At 36.6% G+C, this 12,163-nt stretch overlaps 1 protein-coding gene across 1 annotated transcript; it reads left to right on the top strand.

The window, feature by feature from the left end:
* The first annotated feature begins 4,176 nt into the window (after nt 1-4,176).
* Nucleotides 4,177-11,794, top strand: LOC144844198 (proliferation-associated protein 2G4-like). The gene is made up of 10 exons (XM_078700966.1): nt 4,177-4,325; nt 5,604-5,732; nt 5,927-6,032; nt 6,470-6,632; nt 7,708-7,850; nt 9,069-9,269; nt 9,655-9,746; nt 9,994-10,121; nt 10,557-10,610; nt 11,121-11,794. The coding sequence occupies exons 1-10, from the start codon at nt 4,223-4,225 to the stop codon at nt 11,181-11,183; spliced, it is 1,182 nt and encodes a 393-aa protein (XP_078557092.1). The 5' UTR covers nt 4,177-4,222; the 3' UTR covers nt 11,184-11,794.
* Nucleotides 11,795-12,163: the final 369 nt, after the last annotated feature.

The raw sequence follows: 12,163 nt of genomic DNA, 5'->3' as shown, positions 1-12,163 counted from the left end.
TGCAGTTGGTGTAGATGTCTTTGAGTAGGTTAATGTACTTATAATGAATTCCCTGATCTTGCAGAGCTTTTAGAACTGACTGTGTCTCCACCGAATCAAATGCCTTTTCATAGTCTATGAAGGCCATACAAAGTGGTTTGTTGTATTCTTGGCATTTTTCTTTGAGCTGGTTCAGTGTATGAATATGATCCATGGTAGAAAAACCACTCCTAAACCCTGCTTGTTCTCTGGGTTGGTGGCTATCAAGTAAATTTTCCATTCGATTTGTCAGGATTCTTGTAAACAACTTGTATATGTTTGAAAGAAGACTAATAGGTCTGTAGTTTTTGAGATCCCTCTTGTCCCCTTTCTTAAAAAGGATGATCATGTTAGATTCTTTCCACTTCTCTGGCACTTTCCCCTGATGTAAGCAAGCTGTGTATAGCTTCGCCAGCTCCTTAGCAATGACGTCCTCCCCCTCTTTGATTGTGTCAATTGAAATGTTATCTGGTCCTGGTGCTTTCCCTCGTTTCATGTTTTTGACTGCATGCTGCACCTCCCAATATGTGATGTCTGGAATTTCTTCCGAGTATATGGATACTTGAAGGTCCACTGACTGGCTGCTTTGATAGAGTTCTTCATAAAATTCTTCAATCCTCATAAAAATCATGTCTTGATCTGTAATTTCTGTCCCTTTTTTATTAATTAATGATTAACTAGCCTAGATGCCTACTAATATGGGATCCACTAATCTAGGCTAGGGCTACCAGTTAGACGTGACCAGTGGGCCTATAGTATTTATTTTGTAATTAAAAAGTGGTTGCTTCATTCATATATAAACTTCATATCATTATGAATTATATAATTACATGACTAGTTTTATGATTTTTCATAACGCATTATACTGTACATAACAAAATGCAATCACAAGTTGATTTGTTGACGGCAGCCACCGCGTGGATGTGAAAAAACTGTTCGGGAAGTCAGGGTCGCAACGCTAAAAACAGCATTACGATTCTTAAATCTTAGATAGATACTGATACTTATTAATATCATTATAATTATTATTAATTCATGTATGACATAGGCCAAGTTTCATCCCATCGCTCTCTCCCCCGCGCAACGACTATCTAGGCTACAGTAAATCCCTATAACACTCCGACTCTCCATGGTGTGGTGTGGCACTATTAGTGCAAGCTATAATTCACTTCCCAGAGCTCTGGGCATGCGCAATAGCGTGTCGGATTCCCTAACGGTGGGCAGTTGAGTTCCGGTGCCGGAATCCTAACCACGGCGAATAACATATTGGTTGATAATAAATATGAAAGTTAAAATAAATAATAACATTTAATTAAATGAATTTCTTAACAAAATCAATTTTCTGGTAACTTATTGAACTTTAAATGTCTGTAATCAATATAAATAATATAAAATGTAAATATAAACGGGTATTTTTCCACAAAATGGGAAAAATTTTCATGGGCTAGACTAGGTCTATTTGCCATCAACTGCAGCTGGCATATAGGCTAGTTTGGGTTTGTTTGGGAACTTCAAGAAAAGGGGGTTATTTGCACCTTCGAACCCGCCCATCCCCTCCCTACCAATTCAAGTCGGCCCCGCCCCTCCCTAAATGTTGCAAATTAACGATGCTTACCTTTTGAAGTTCATGAAGCGTATGAACTCCATGGCGCCGCCGTCGCTACAACAAAGTTTCTATTATGCGTAGATAGAACACGCACTTGGCGCGCGCACGCAATGAACCACCGCCCTTGAATGTATATGCCGCAAGGAAATCTTGTCTTGATTGATTTGGGAAACATTTCTCGTTTTTGTTGAGTTAAGCCTGGTTTCCATAAAATCGCTACACCGTTTCCATTGAAATCGCTACACGCGCAGATGTCGCCGACGCGCATCGGGGAGGTCTCCCCGATTCATCGCAGACAAATCGGCAAAGTTCAACCATGTTCAACTTTGCCGATTTTGTCGGCGATGAATCGTATACGCGTGTACCAAAGAATATTTAGCGCTCGCGTACTAGATCCCCGATAAATTCTAGCGTTTCCATAGAATCGCTACGCTCTGTCGGCGACAGCAGTCGGCGACAGCAGTCGGCGACAGCAGTCGGCGACAGCAGTCGGCGACAGCAGTCGGCGACAGCAGTCGGCGACAGCAGTCGGCGACAGCAGTCGGCGACAGCAGTCGGCGACAGCAGTCGGCGACAGCAGTCGGCGACAGCAGTCGGCGACAGCAGTCGGCGACAGCAGTCGGCGACAGCAGTCGGCGACAGCAGTCGGCGACAGCAGTCGGCGACAGCAGTCGGCGACAGCAGTCGGCGACAGCAGTCGGCGACAGCAGTCGGCGACAGCAGTCGGCGACAGCAGTCGGCCACACGGTGTAGCGATTTTATGGAAACCAGGCTTTAATCAAAATAACTATTTAAAAAAGAAAATGTTTGCTTTTTCTCTGGCTCTGGGTGAACTTGGGCGTAACACTTTAAAATGCTCGAATTAAAAACAGTGAAACGCACGTACGCGGCGCGTAGGCCTAGTCAATCCCAGAATTCCCATTTGATGACACGCTGCGGATTAATATTGAAAATATGCGTTTTCAGGCGAGAAGGTTTCAATATAACAGTACCTCTAGCTACAGTAGGTGTCTGGAAATGGAAATCGCATTCTTTTAAAAAATCTTACGACTAGCTTCGTCAAATCAGACTATGGTTAAAAAGTCCAAGTTGAGACCGACGTAGGTGGTGGATCCTGTGGCCGTATTAAAAAATCACACTTAGGGAAACACTCTATCTAGGGGGGCATTCACATTCAGTACGTACTTGCTTAACTAAGGAAAACACTTAATTTAAGGGTAAAACTTAGGGTAAACAAATAATCATAAATATTCATGAGTTTCCACTTCTATCATGCTATTATTAACAAACCAAACTTCTGTGTAGGCAAACCTGTCTGTGCATACACATATCCTAGGCTGGTTGCGGTACTGGGCATCTCTACCTAGCCTCTGATGTCAAAAATAGGAAAAGGAAAATAGACGATTTCAATTAAGTATGTCGAGTGAGTGAACAGACGTGTCAGTAGTCAGCTCCATCTAAATTATTCGGTACGCTAAACACTACTATCAATTTTAGTCAGTTATTTAACAACTGAGCTTTGATTTATTGAATTCTACATGATGAGTCTTTCATATTTATTTTACCGCACCCCCGTTAAAAACTTAATCCGTCCTTATGTTGGCATTCCACACACTACTCGTTTTGTCTTACAAACCATGGTGTAAAAGACAAACTATAGTTTAAGACAAACCTTAACCATGGTTGTTTAATTTGTTGCCGTGGTATACTGTACATACAACATTGGTTTGTCTTTTTACACTGAACCATTTTATCCGTAAAAAGACAAACCACAGTCATTTATGGTATGACTACAAAAAGCCACAGTTTGTCATTTTATTTATTATGGTGTGTAATACAGAATAGGTATAAGTGTATCGGATGGCTAACTTTTTATCGAAAACTATGGTTTGTAAAAGACGCAAATTAAATGTTTAAACATTGTTACAATTTCAAAAAGTTACTCAACTTGTCCTACTAATAATATCGAATTGGATTTTGAGAAGAGTTAAAATAACGCAGATCTCACTTTTTTTGTCAAACTAGTTTGATAGTGTACACAGAGCATAAAAATAAACGACGGGTTGTCTTTTCATCATCAAAATACAAACACTTTGGTGTTTATAAAAGACAAAATGGTTTGTAAAATACAAGTTTGTTAAAGACACTATAGTCTGTATAAGACCCATGGTTTGGAAGGGGAAACCCATGGTTTGTCTTCAAAAAACAAACTTCTTACGTGATTACTTTTGCAAATAAGAAATGGGCAGTTATTGTATTCAATTAATATGAAATTATTGTCCCCAAAAACATGAAAAATTAATTTAAAAAATCGGTCTCGGCACCATTGGTGAATGACTACACTGATTTTTTTTCTCGATCCAATTTTTGGATTAAAATAGAATTACTCAACAAAAAAAAAGAAGAAATTATTTATATAATACTGTTTATGAGCATGATCGCTTTCTTTCTTTCTACTCGCCACTCGTTTACGATTTGATTTTGAACAGTTTAAACCCCATTTTTGTAAACAAACTGGTTCGCGCGTTATTTAAGCACATTGCATTATGGGAAGCACGTGGGAACCAAAATCTACCATTTCATCGCCGAAGTACGAAGATGGCGGACCCAGAAACAATGGATAGCAGTGGAGAAGAGGAGAACACAATTGCTGAAGATTTGGTTGTTACCAAATATAATTTAGCTGCTGGAATGGTGAAGGGTAAGCTAACAAATTATATTAAATTTCGGTCAAATAAAATTATCATAAAACTGTTAACTTGTCACTTTTCTTCGCCAGCTGCTGTCATGCAAGTTGTTCAGAAACCGCGTGTTCGCGATGTTTGCTTTTCATTAGAAAGAAGGTATTCTTCTGTGTTGCACATTGTAAAACTAGCCTAAGCATGTAAATGAATATAATTATATTTAAAAAAAACCAATATGGTTGTTCTGTTTTATTGAAATAGTGGATATCTCAAGTTACTCTTGCATTAATTTAACGTCCAAAATCTAGGCTATAAAATTAAAAGATAGGAATTCTACCCACCCAGGGTATAGTAGAGCAGGGGTCGCCGTATCAAAGGCTGCATTGCCTGATTGATGATAATATGTGAGCTATTTTAGTACTTTCTTTGGTCTAGGCCTAGGGTGGACCATTCCATTATTTGTTTGTGTTTTTGTAGATTTATTTGAAACCAATAAAAATAGTAGTAGGCCTAGGCCTACTATTAAAAACGCATTACATTAATTTAAAATTTAGGGCTAGGCGAATGCTAAGAAAACCAGACATACTAAAATACTATAAGTATAAATGAATATGCAGATTGCACAACAATCTGAAAGCTAAAACTCTGAATCTTGCACAATTTCAGATTGATGATTTTGAAAAAGTAATTGTTAATTCATTGTCTTAAATTTAAAATTGTAAAATGAAACTGTGCTGACCTTAACTTAATCATTTTTTTTGTCCAATGTTTAATTTAATTTTAAACTGACTCCCACTTTCATATCTATACTAATAGGACATCAGTTGTCGGTCTTGTTTCCGAAATTGAAAAAAATGTTACTAACTGTACTGCTCCATATGTTTTTGTTTGTATCATTCATTAATCATTATTTATGTAAATGAGAGGAGAGCTGGTAAGTTTACAGAGTGTTATGAAACCTCCATAAGCTATTAACAATTTAACATAAAAAAAACATGTACAACTACTATTTTTAAGTATCAAAATCTCATTTGAGACATGTATTTAAATGTAATGAAATGAAGTGTAGTATAAAAAAAAGAAGATATGGACAGTATCTTAAACTTTGCTACACATTTAACTATAAAATCATGGCAGGGGAAAGGATGTTGGTTGTGGTATCAACATGACCTAAATTATACTGGAAGGTTTTAAACTACTGGTGTAGGGTGGGGCTAGAGAGGTACACCCTCTGGGACGGGTATTTCTTTAAGTGGCATAAGAAAATGTAAACTATGGTTTTTTTTCCATTTCAGTTGTTCTTAAAAGCATAACAGAAAAATGTGTTGACGGCGCCATTGTTCTAGAACTCTGCCAAGAAGGGGATAAAATGCTTCTCAGTGAAACCTCCAAAGTTTATAAAAAAGACAAAGAAATGAAGAAAGGTATGTATAGTGCCACTAAGGTAATTTAGTTCTGGGTGTAATAACATGGTATAAGATTTATCAAATAAAAAGTGTGTTGTAATACAATATTGTGTATAAATCCATGTGGCGGGCGTTTAAGCAATTATTTTGGTACAAATAATTTTCAAAGAATATGGAATAAAGTGATGTTTTATTTGTTGGTTTCTTTGCAGGTATAGCATTTCCAGTTTGTTTGTCCGTCAATAACTGCATTTGTCATTATTCACCTCTGAAAAGTGAAGGGTCTGTGTCACTAAAGAATGGCGATGTTGTCAAAATGTAAGAATTTATTGTTAATTGCTTCATTGTTCATGAGTTAAAAAATAAAAAAAAACATTGCAGTTCGAACCAGTGTTAAAGCAGAACCCTACAGCTGAGCTATCTCAGCAAAAGTGAAGGGTCTGTGTCACTAAAGAATGGCGATGTTGTCAAAATGTAAGAATTTATTGTTAATTGATTCATTATTGTTTGTGAGGTAAATCTTTGATAATGTGATATTAAAACACATCCTTTAAAAACCACCCAAGTACTCTTGTTGCAGATAAACATCAAGCCAGGATTGTTATTAGCCAGGCCTATTTACTAGCATCGGGGCCTCTGCTTGTCTGTTTTGAAAAGGGTACTTCAGAAAAAGGTAGGTTTATGTAAAGTGACATACCCTCCTTGTTTCTACATGCTTCCAATGCTTGTAATTTTATGTCTTTTTTACTTGATAGTGATTTAGGTGCCCATGTAGATGGAATGATTGCCACCGCAGCGCACACATTAGTAGTCGGCGCATCGGCAGAAAATAAGGTAACCGGTCGAAAAGCAGACGTTATCAAAGCGGCGTATTACTGCTCAGAAGTAGCTCAACGTTTAGTCAAGCCAGGGAATAAGGTATGCAGTTTAAATAAATGCAATTAGTTTGTCCATATTACATTTAAATGTTTGCAAAATTGTACAATCCCTACAAATTAACAGGCCTCAAATTTGGGGATTTTAGGGGCAAGGCCAGTTGGCCTCCGGTTTTTCGTTAACTTGAGGAGCAGCAAGGCCAACTTGTAAGGCACCAAGGCCATTATTTAAAAGAAAATTACCGAAAAAAAAAATAGGTCAAGCCTAGGCCTAGTAGTAGCCTAATTATAATAGTGTAGAATTACGGAAAAATAAAATGCAATTGATCACTACACGCGATTTCTTGCAGGCTAACTTGGGGATTCCCCTGCTCCCATACGGGAGCTGTGGTTGAGAACGAAATACATGTGATACACAGTAGGCTATGTTTTGGAAATCGAGGGTATTTCTGTTTTTTAAACAACATTGTTAAAACAGCCGACGAAGTCGAGTGTGATAGTAAATTTTGGGGATTCCCTCCATCCATAGGCCCAACGGCAGCACAGCCCTTAAACAACATATTTTTAATAACCACTATTTCATGATAACGTACCAAAAACGAGATCAGAAAATAATAATGATGCGCTTCCCAAGACAGGGCTGTGAAACGCCCAAAAAACTGCTAGGAAGCGCAAAAAATACACGAGTTTACACAGAAAATAGTGCTGCTGTGGAAATGGCCGATACTGTACTGTGTAGTCGAGAGCGAAATACACGGTTTTTATTAGACGATCAACAGTCTAGTTTTTACTTTATTTATTAGAACTGTAGCTAGTTCGCCGGTGGAACATCATGCCTCAAATATATTGTTGAAAATTTATATTTTTGCCATTCGGTGGTTTTTATTGTGGTGAAAATTCTAGGGCAGTAGTGGCCGTGGTTGTTTTTCATTTTCAAAGGCATTGAAGCCAATTGTGAGGGCACAATTTATTTATGAAATAGGCTAAATGAAAAGATTGTAAGCTTTAAAGAAGAGGAAAGGAACCTTCAGGTAACCCCAGGGGCTTGTGATTGGAGGCCCACTAAAAAAATGTGAATACAATTTTCATATGAATTCATAATTGATTTATTTCTGTAGAACAACGATATTACTCGTATAGTTGATACTGTGGCAAAGGAGTTTAACTGCAAGCCAGTGGAAGGAATGCTTTCTCATCAGCTAAGGCAGAACGTCATTGACGGAGAGAAATCCATCATCATTAACCCTACTGATCAACAGAAGTGAGTATTTTTTAACAATAACATGGTACTAGATGACTTTCAGTAAATGCGGGAAAAATTGCCAGGGTATACGTTGGAAATTGTCATTAATCTATAAATTATTTCTCAGATGTGGAGGTACTGTCCATACCTGAACTATCCAAGTGAATAAGCCCTGTAATTCAATAACTGCCCATAAACATCAAACTATACCCCTTTTTCACCGCTGAGCTTATAACAAACCTGTGTCGTGTCCGGATAAATTTCCTTTTCACACCTGATTCATTAACCTGGGAATGACACAGGTTGCTTGTATTTACACTGCAAAATACCAACCTGTGTAAATGTAATCATTTATGAGTATAAATAGATCAATCAAAATATCGCCCTCTCACCCTAGTAACGGTGTGCTCATTATACCTCCTACAATTTTGTTTTATGGCAATACACACAAAAATTGAGTTTACTCGTGAAGAATAGTATCTTGAAATAAAAATGAATAACAAATAACCGCAAGTTTTATTCATTAAATAAGCGAATAGACAAAATTAATCTTAAGTAGCTTAATTGTATGTAAATTAAATACAGTGAACGAGGATAGTAAACAAATGGGTAAAAATGCGCTGAGCATTTGACACTGCAAACTCGGGTTCATCCCGGGTTGACTTGACGCTGAATACATTCCGCATCGCTTACCCGGGTGGTTCAGCGACCGGGGTAACTTTTTACGTCGTTTGCACCGACCTACATTTCTGCATTTTTGCTTCCCGGGTACGACACAGGTTATGCAATTCCGGATCAACTCCGCATTTTTACTGCCGGTGTAAAAGGGGTACTAGTGTATTTTTGTATTTGTGTTGAGCTAAAAGTCCAACTTGGACAGCATTGTAACCTGACAGCAACCTGAAGTGGCTCAAAACATCAGGTAAACTCTGTGTGACCACCTTGGTGACTATACTCTTTCGGTTGACAATATTTATGTCAATAAATAATAATTATAAATAATGTTTAATATTGTACTACGTGACAAGCCAAGATGTCTGGCTGTGTTGTACGGTACTGTACTGTCTGTATGCCTAAAGGTTATAAGTACACTTTACATAATATAAATATACATAAACATAAATAATACATTTAAGTTTGGAATTACTTCAGCTCCCGTAAAATAAAAAATCTGTATGGTTTTTCTTGGTTAATTAATACATCATCTCTATTTAAAATGTTTATTTTCTTTTCCAGAAAAGATCACAAAGTGTGCGAATTTCAAGTACATGAAGTTTACGCTGTTGACGTCTTAATAAGCACTGGTGAAGGCAAGACTAGAGAGGGAGACGTTAAGACCTCCATCTACAAGGCCACTGGCGAACAATACTCACTGAAAAGCACAGCAGCCAGGCAGCTGTATGCCAAGTATGACAAACACATGCCTGCATGCTTAAGGTAAGGCCACTAGTGATAATGAATATAAATGGCTTCTTTTCAGTGTAGTGGTTAGAAATGCAAAGAGTGTTGTATGATATGGCTCTGTCAGCTAGACTGGTGAAAGTCACTTTTCTGTGATTTAACTGGCAGGTCAGAGTTTATGACAATTTAAGTTACGGTACAGTGTGACGTGTGACAATAACATGCCTTTGTTTCTATGCAAAGATTTGTGTTCAATGCCTCCAGGTTTGCTTTTTTTAATTGTTAATATTTTTTCATGGGTGCATATTAGCTTAAAGATCTTAAAATATGCCTCCTCCATGTACATATACACCTGGCGTAAGAGAATAAAGAAAAATTGAATTTGTATAGGATAAAAACGAGTGTTTTTCTTCAATTACAGAGATTATGAGGAAGCAAAAGCCAGGCTAGGAGTATCAGAATGTGTACGACATAATCTGTTGCAGCCATACCCAGTACTTTATGAAAAACCAGGTAAGACTCTTCTCATATTTGTATACAAGGGTGTTGGTCGTGTGATGTACTGAAGTGGTCTCCCATTAGAAGAAGAAGAAATAACAATAATTTTCAATTTATGTAGCGCAAAATACAAGGCGCCTTTAAACAATCAACAAAATCAAAATGTAAATAGCACAAAATTAATTAATGTTGAAATAGACCAACTACTGTGAGCGTAGGTAGTATATCAAGTTTTAAAAATATTCATTGTTTTGGCCGACAGGGGAATTCGTTGCACAGTTTAAATTCACTACACTTTTGATGCCAAATGGGCCTCATCGTATAACAGAGGACAAGCTGAATCTAGATTTGTACAACTCCGAATATGCCATTAAAGATGAAGAAGTAAAAGTAAGTTATAGCTTATTTTGTTTCTACTGCCAATGAAAAGTAAATTTAAGTCCATTTTTGGAAATTAATGTATTTATTACAGGAGAAACTGTGGACTATTTAAAAATTCAAACATGCAATATAACAAAACGGAAAATAAACCATTTTAGCTGAACTTTTATAACTCCAGCACAAAACCGATCAATTTTTGCTCTTTTTAAAAAAATTTCTTCTTTTTGTAATTTCTTTTGTTTTATATAAGAAAAATGTGTGTTTATCTATTTATCATCAATCGTTATCGCCATAGTGTAAATGGGTCCTTAGTCCAACAAAATAAAAACTTCTTAAAGCTCCAAAATTTCAACTTGAGATCTAGGAATTGAAAAAAAAAGTACCACAATCCTTTGTACATTTTGATTTACATTAAATAATTTCAATGCCATTGTTTTTTTACAGAATATTCTTTCAGCCTCAACCAGTCGTAAAGCTGCAAAGAAAAAGAAAAAAAAGGTATGCAAGATCACGAAAAAAATACTTTTTTTTTGCATGAAAACGTCCATAATTGATTTTTATAAATTACTATTTTATAAATTATTTAAAAGGCAAATTACTGAAAAAATGACAATGCTGTATCAGTGGCTGGATCTCAATGGAGATGCAAATAAAATAAGCTAAAAGCTAAATTTTAAACAGCCATAAAATAATTTGTGTAACCTAAAAGGTTATGTTGACACGGAACTCAACTTTGTGTCGACATAGGTGTACAAACAATTTTGCTATAAGCTTATTTCCTTTCAGTTGCCCATGTTCTACTTTGAGCACATACCGGTTCCTATAAAACCATGAATTGCATCATGCGCCATGACAAGTTGCAGTCATTACCAGTGTAGAAGCTCATACACTGGTTCCGTTCAGTTGATATAAGCGCTCTCACGCAAAAAGTTCCTTTCAGTTGAGCCGAGTTCCGCGTCTATATAAGCCTGCCTTAATAATATGTAAAATATTTGTGTTTTTGTTTAGGCTGCTAGTAAAGCTGCTGAAGCTGCTGAAGACCCAGAACCACCTGAACTAGTACAGAGTTAAAAGGCTGAAGAAACACTAGTAACCAGCTAACCAGTCCTCATCTTGGCCTAGCCTGAATCCCAGCTGTGTAGTTGGATGTACTGTACTTCCAAATTGTTGGGCTCACTACTATACTCGCTGCTTTTAGAGTGTGCATGTGGTTGGGATAACAGTTCACAGTGAAGTTTTGGTTGTAGATCAAACTTTTTTATTTATTCCTACAACAATTTTGCTATAAAATACTACAGAAGCCATTAATTGAATTAATTTTTTAAATTATTTTGGTTTATATTATAAAACTGCATTTGAATTAATTTAAATATAGAAACAGAAAATGTATTTAGTTGTTCTAAATATCTTTAAAAGATAAAAATGATTTCAATAGAAAACGCATTTTAAAATGGTTTTTAAGTGTACGTATTATCGTAACAAATGTTCTTTTAAAATCAATTTTACAAAGGTAATAAATTTATATTTTACAACTAATAGTGGGAAAATATAAAAAAAGTATATTTTCAAAAAAACTGAAAAGAAGTTTGATATCGCAACAAAATGTTGGGGTGAAGGTATGTTTAGATCATTGTGGACATTCTGTATAAAACACTTACAAATAAAAGCAAAACTTTAGTGTACACCAGTCTAAAATTGAAATTCATTGATTTTGTAGTCTACTCATCACAACTCAATTAAAACACGTCTATTGTTGAAAGTGTTCGTATGTTCATGCTCATACTGTTACGGAGTGTCGAGGCAACACGGCCACACAAGAACTGTATTGCCTTCAGTAAAAATAAAAGGTATGTACTCTAGAGCAAGACTTTTCACGCGTCTTAATGTTATGCAAGCCATAATAGAACAGAGACCACACTCCCTCTCCCATCCCCTAGTTTGTAACGTATAAAGGTGTTTTATTTTTTCGAATAAACACCCCACTTTGAAAAAAACGCCCCTCAAAAAACATCATTTTGAATAAACCCCCCTCGAATAATAGCCCTGGGGCA

This window comes from Antedon bifida, chromosome 1 (assembly GCF_963402885.1).
Source record: "Antedon bifida chromosome 1, ecAntBifi1.1, whole genome shotgun sequence".
Classification (NCBI taxonomy): Eukaryota; Metazoa; Echinodermata; class Crinoidea; order Comatulida; family Antedonidae; genus Antedon; species Antedon bifida.
Note: the sequence above shows the minus strand (reverse complement) of the source record. Positions and strands in the feature narration are given on the sequence as shown.

Coding starts and splice junctions, on each gene's coding strand:
- LOC144844198 (XM_078700966.1), top strand. CDS start 4,223: ATGGCGGACCCAGAAACAATGGATAGCAGTGGAGAAGAGGAGAACACA. Junction 6,033..6,469: donor AATGGCGATGTTGTCAAAAT/GTAAGAATTTAT, acceptor TTTACTTGATAG/TGATTTAGGTGCCCATGTAG. Junction 9,747..9,993: donor AGTACTTTATGAAAAACCAG/GTAAGACTCTTC, acceptor TTTGGCCGACAG/GGGAATTCGTTGCACAGTTT.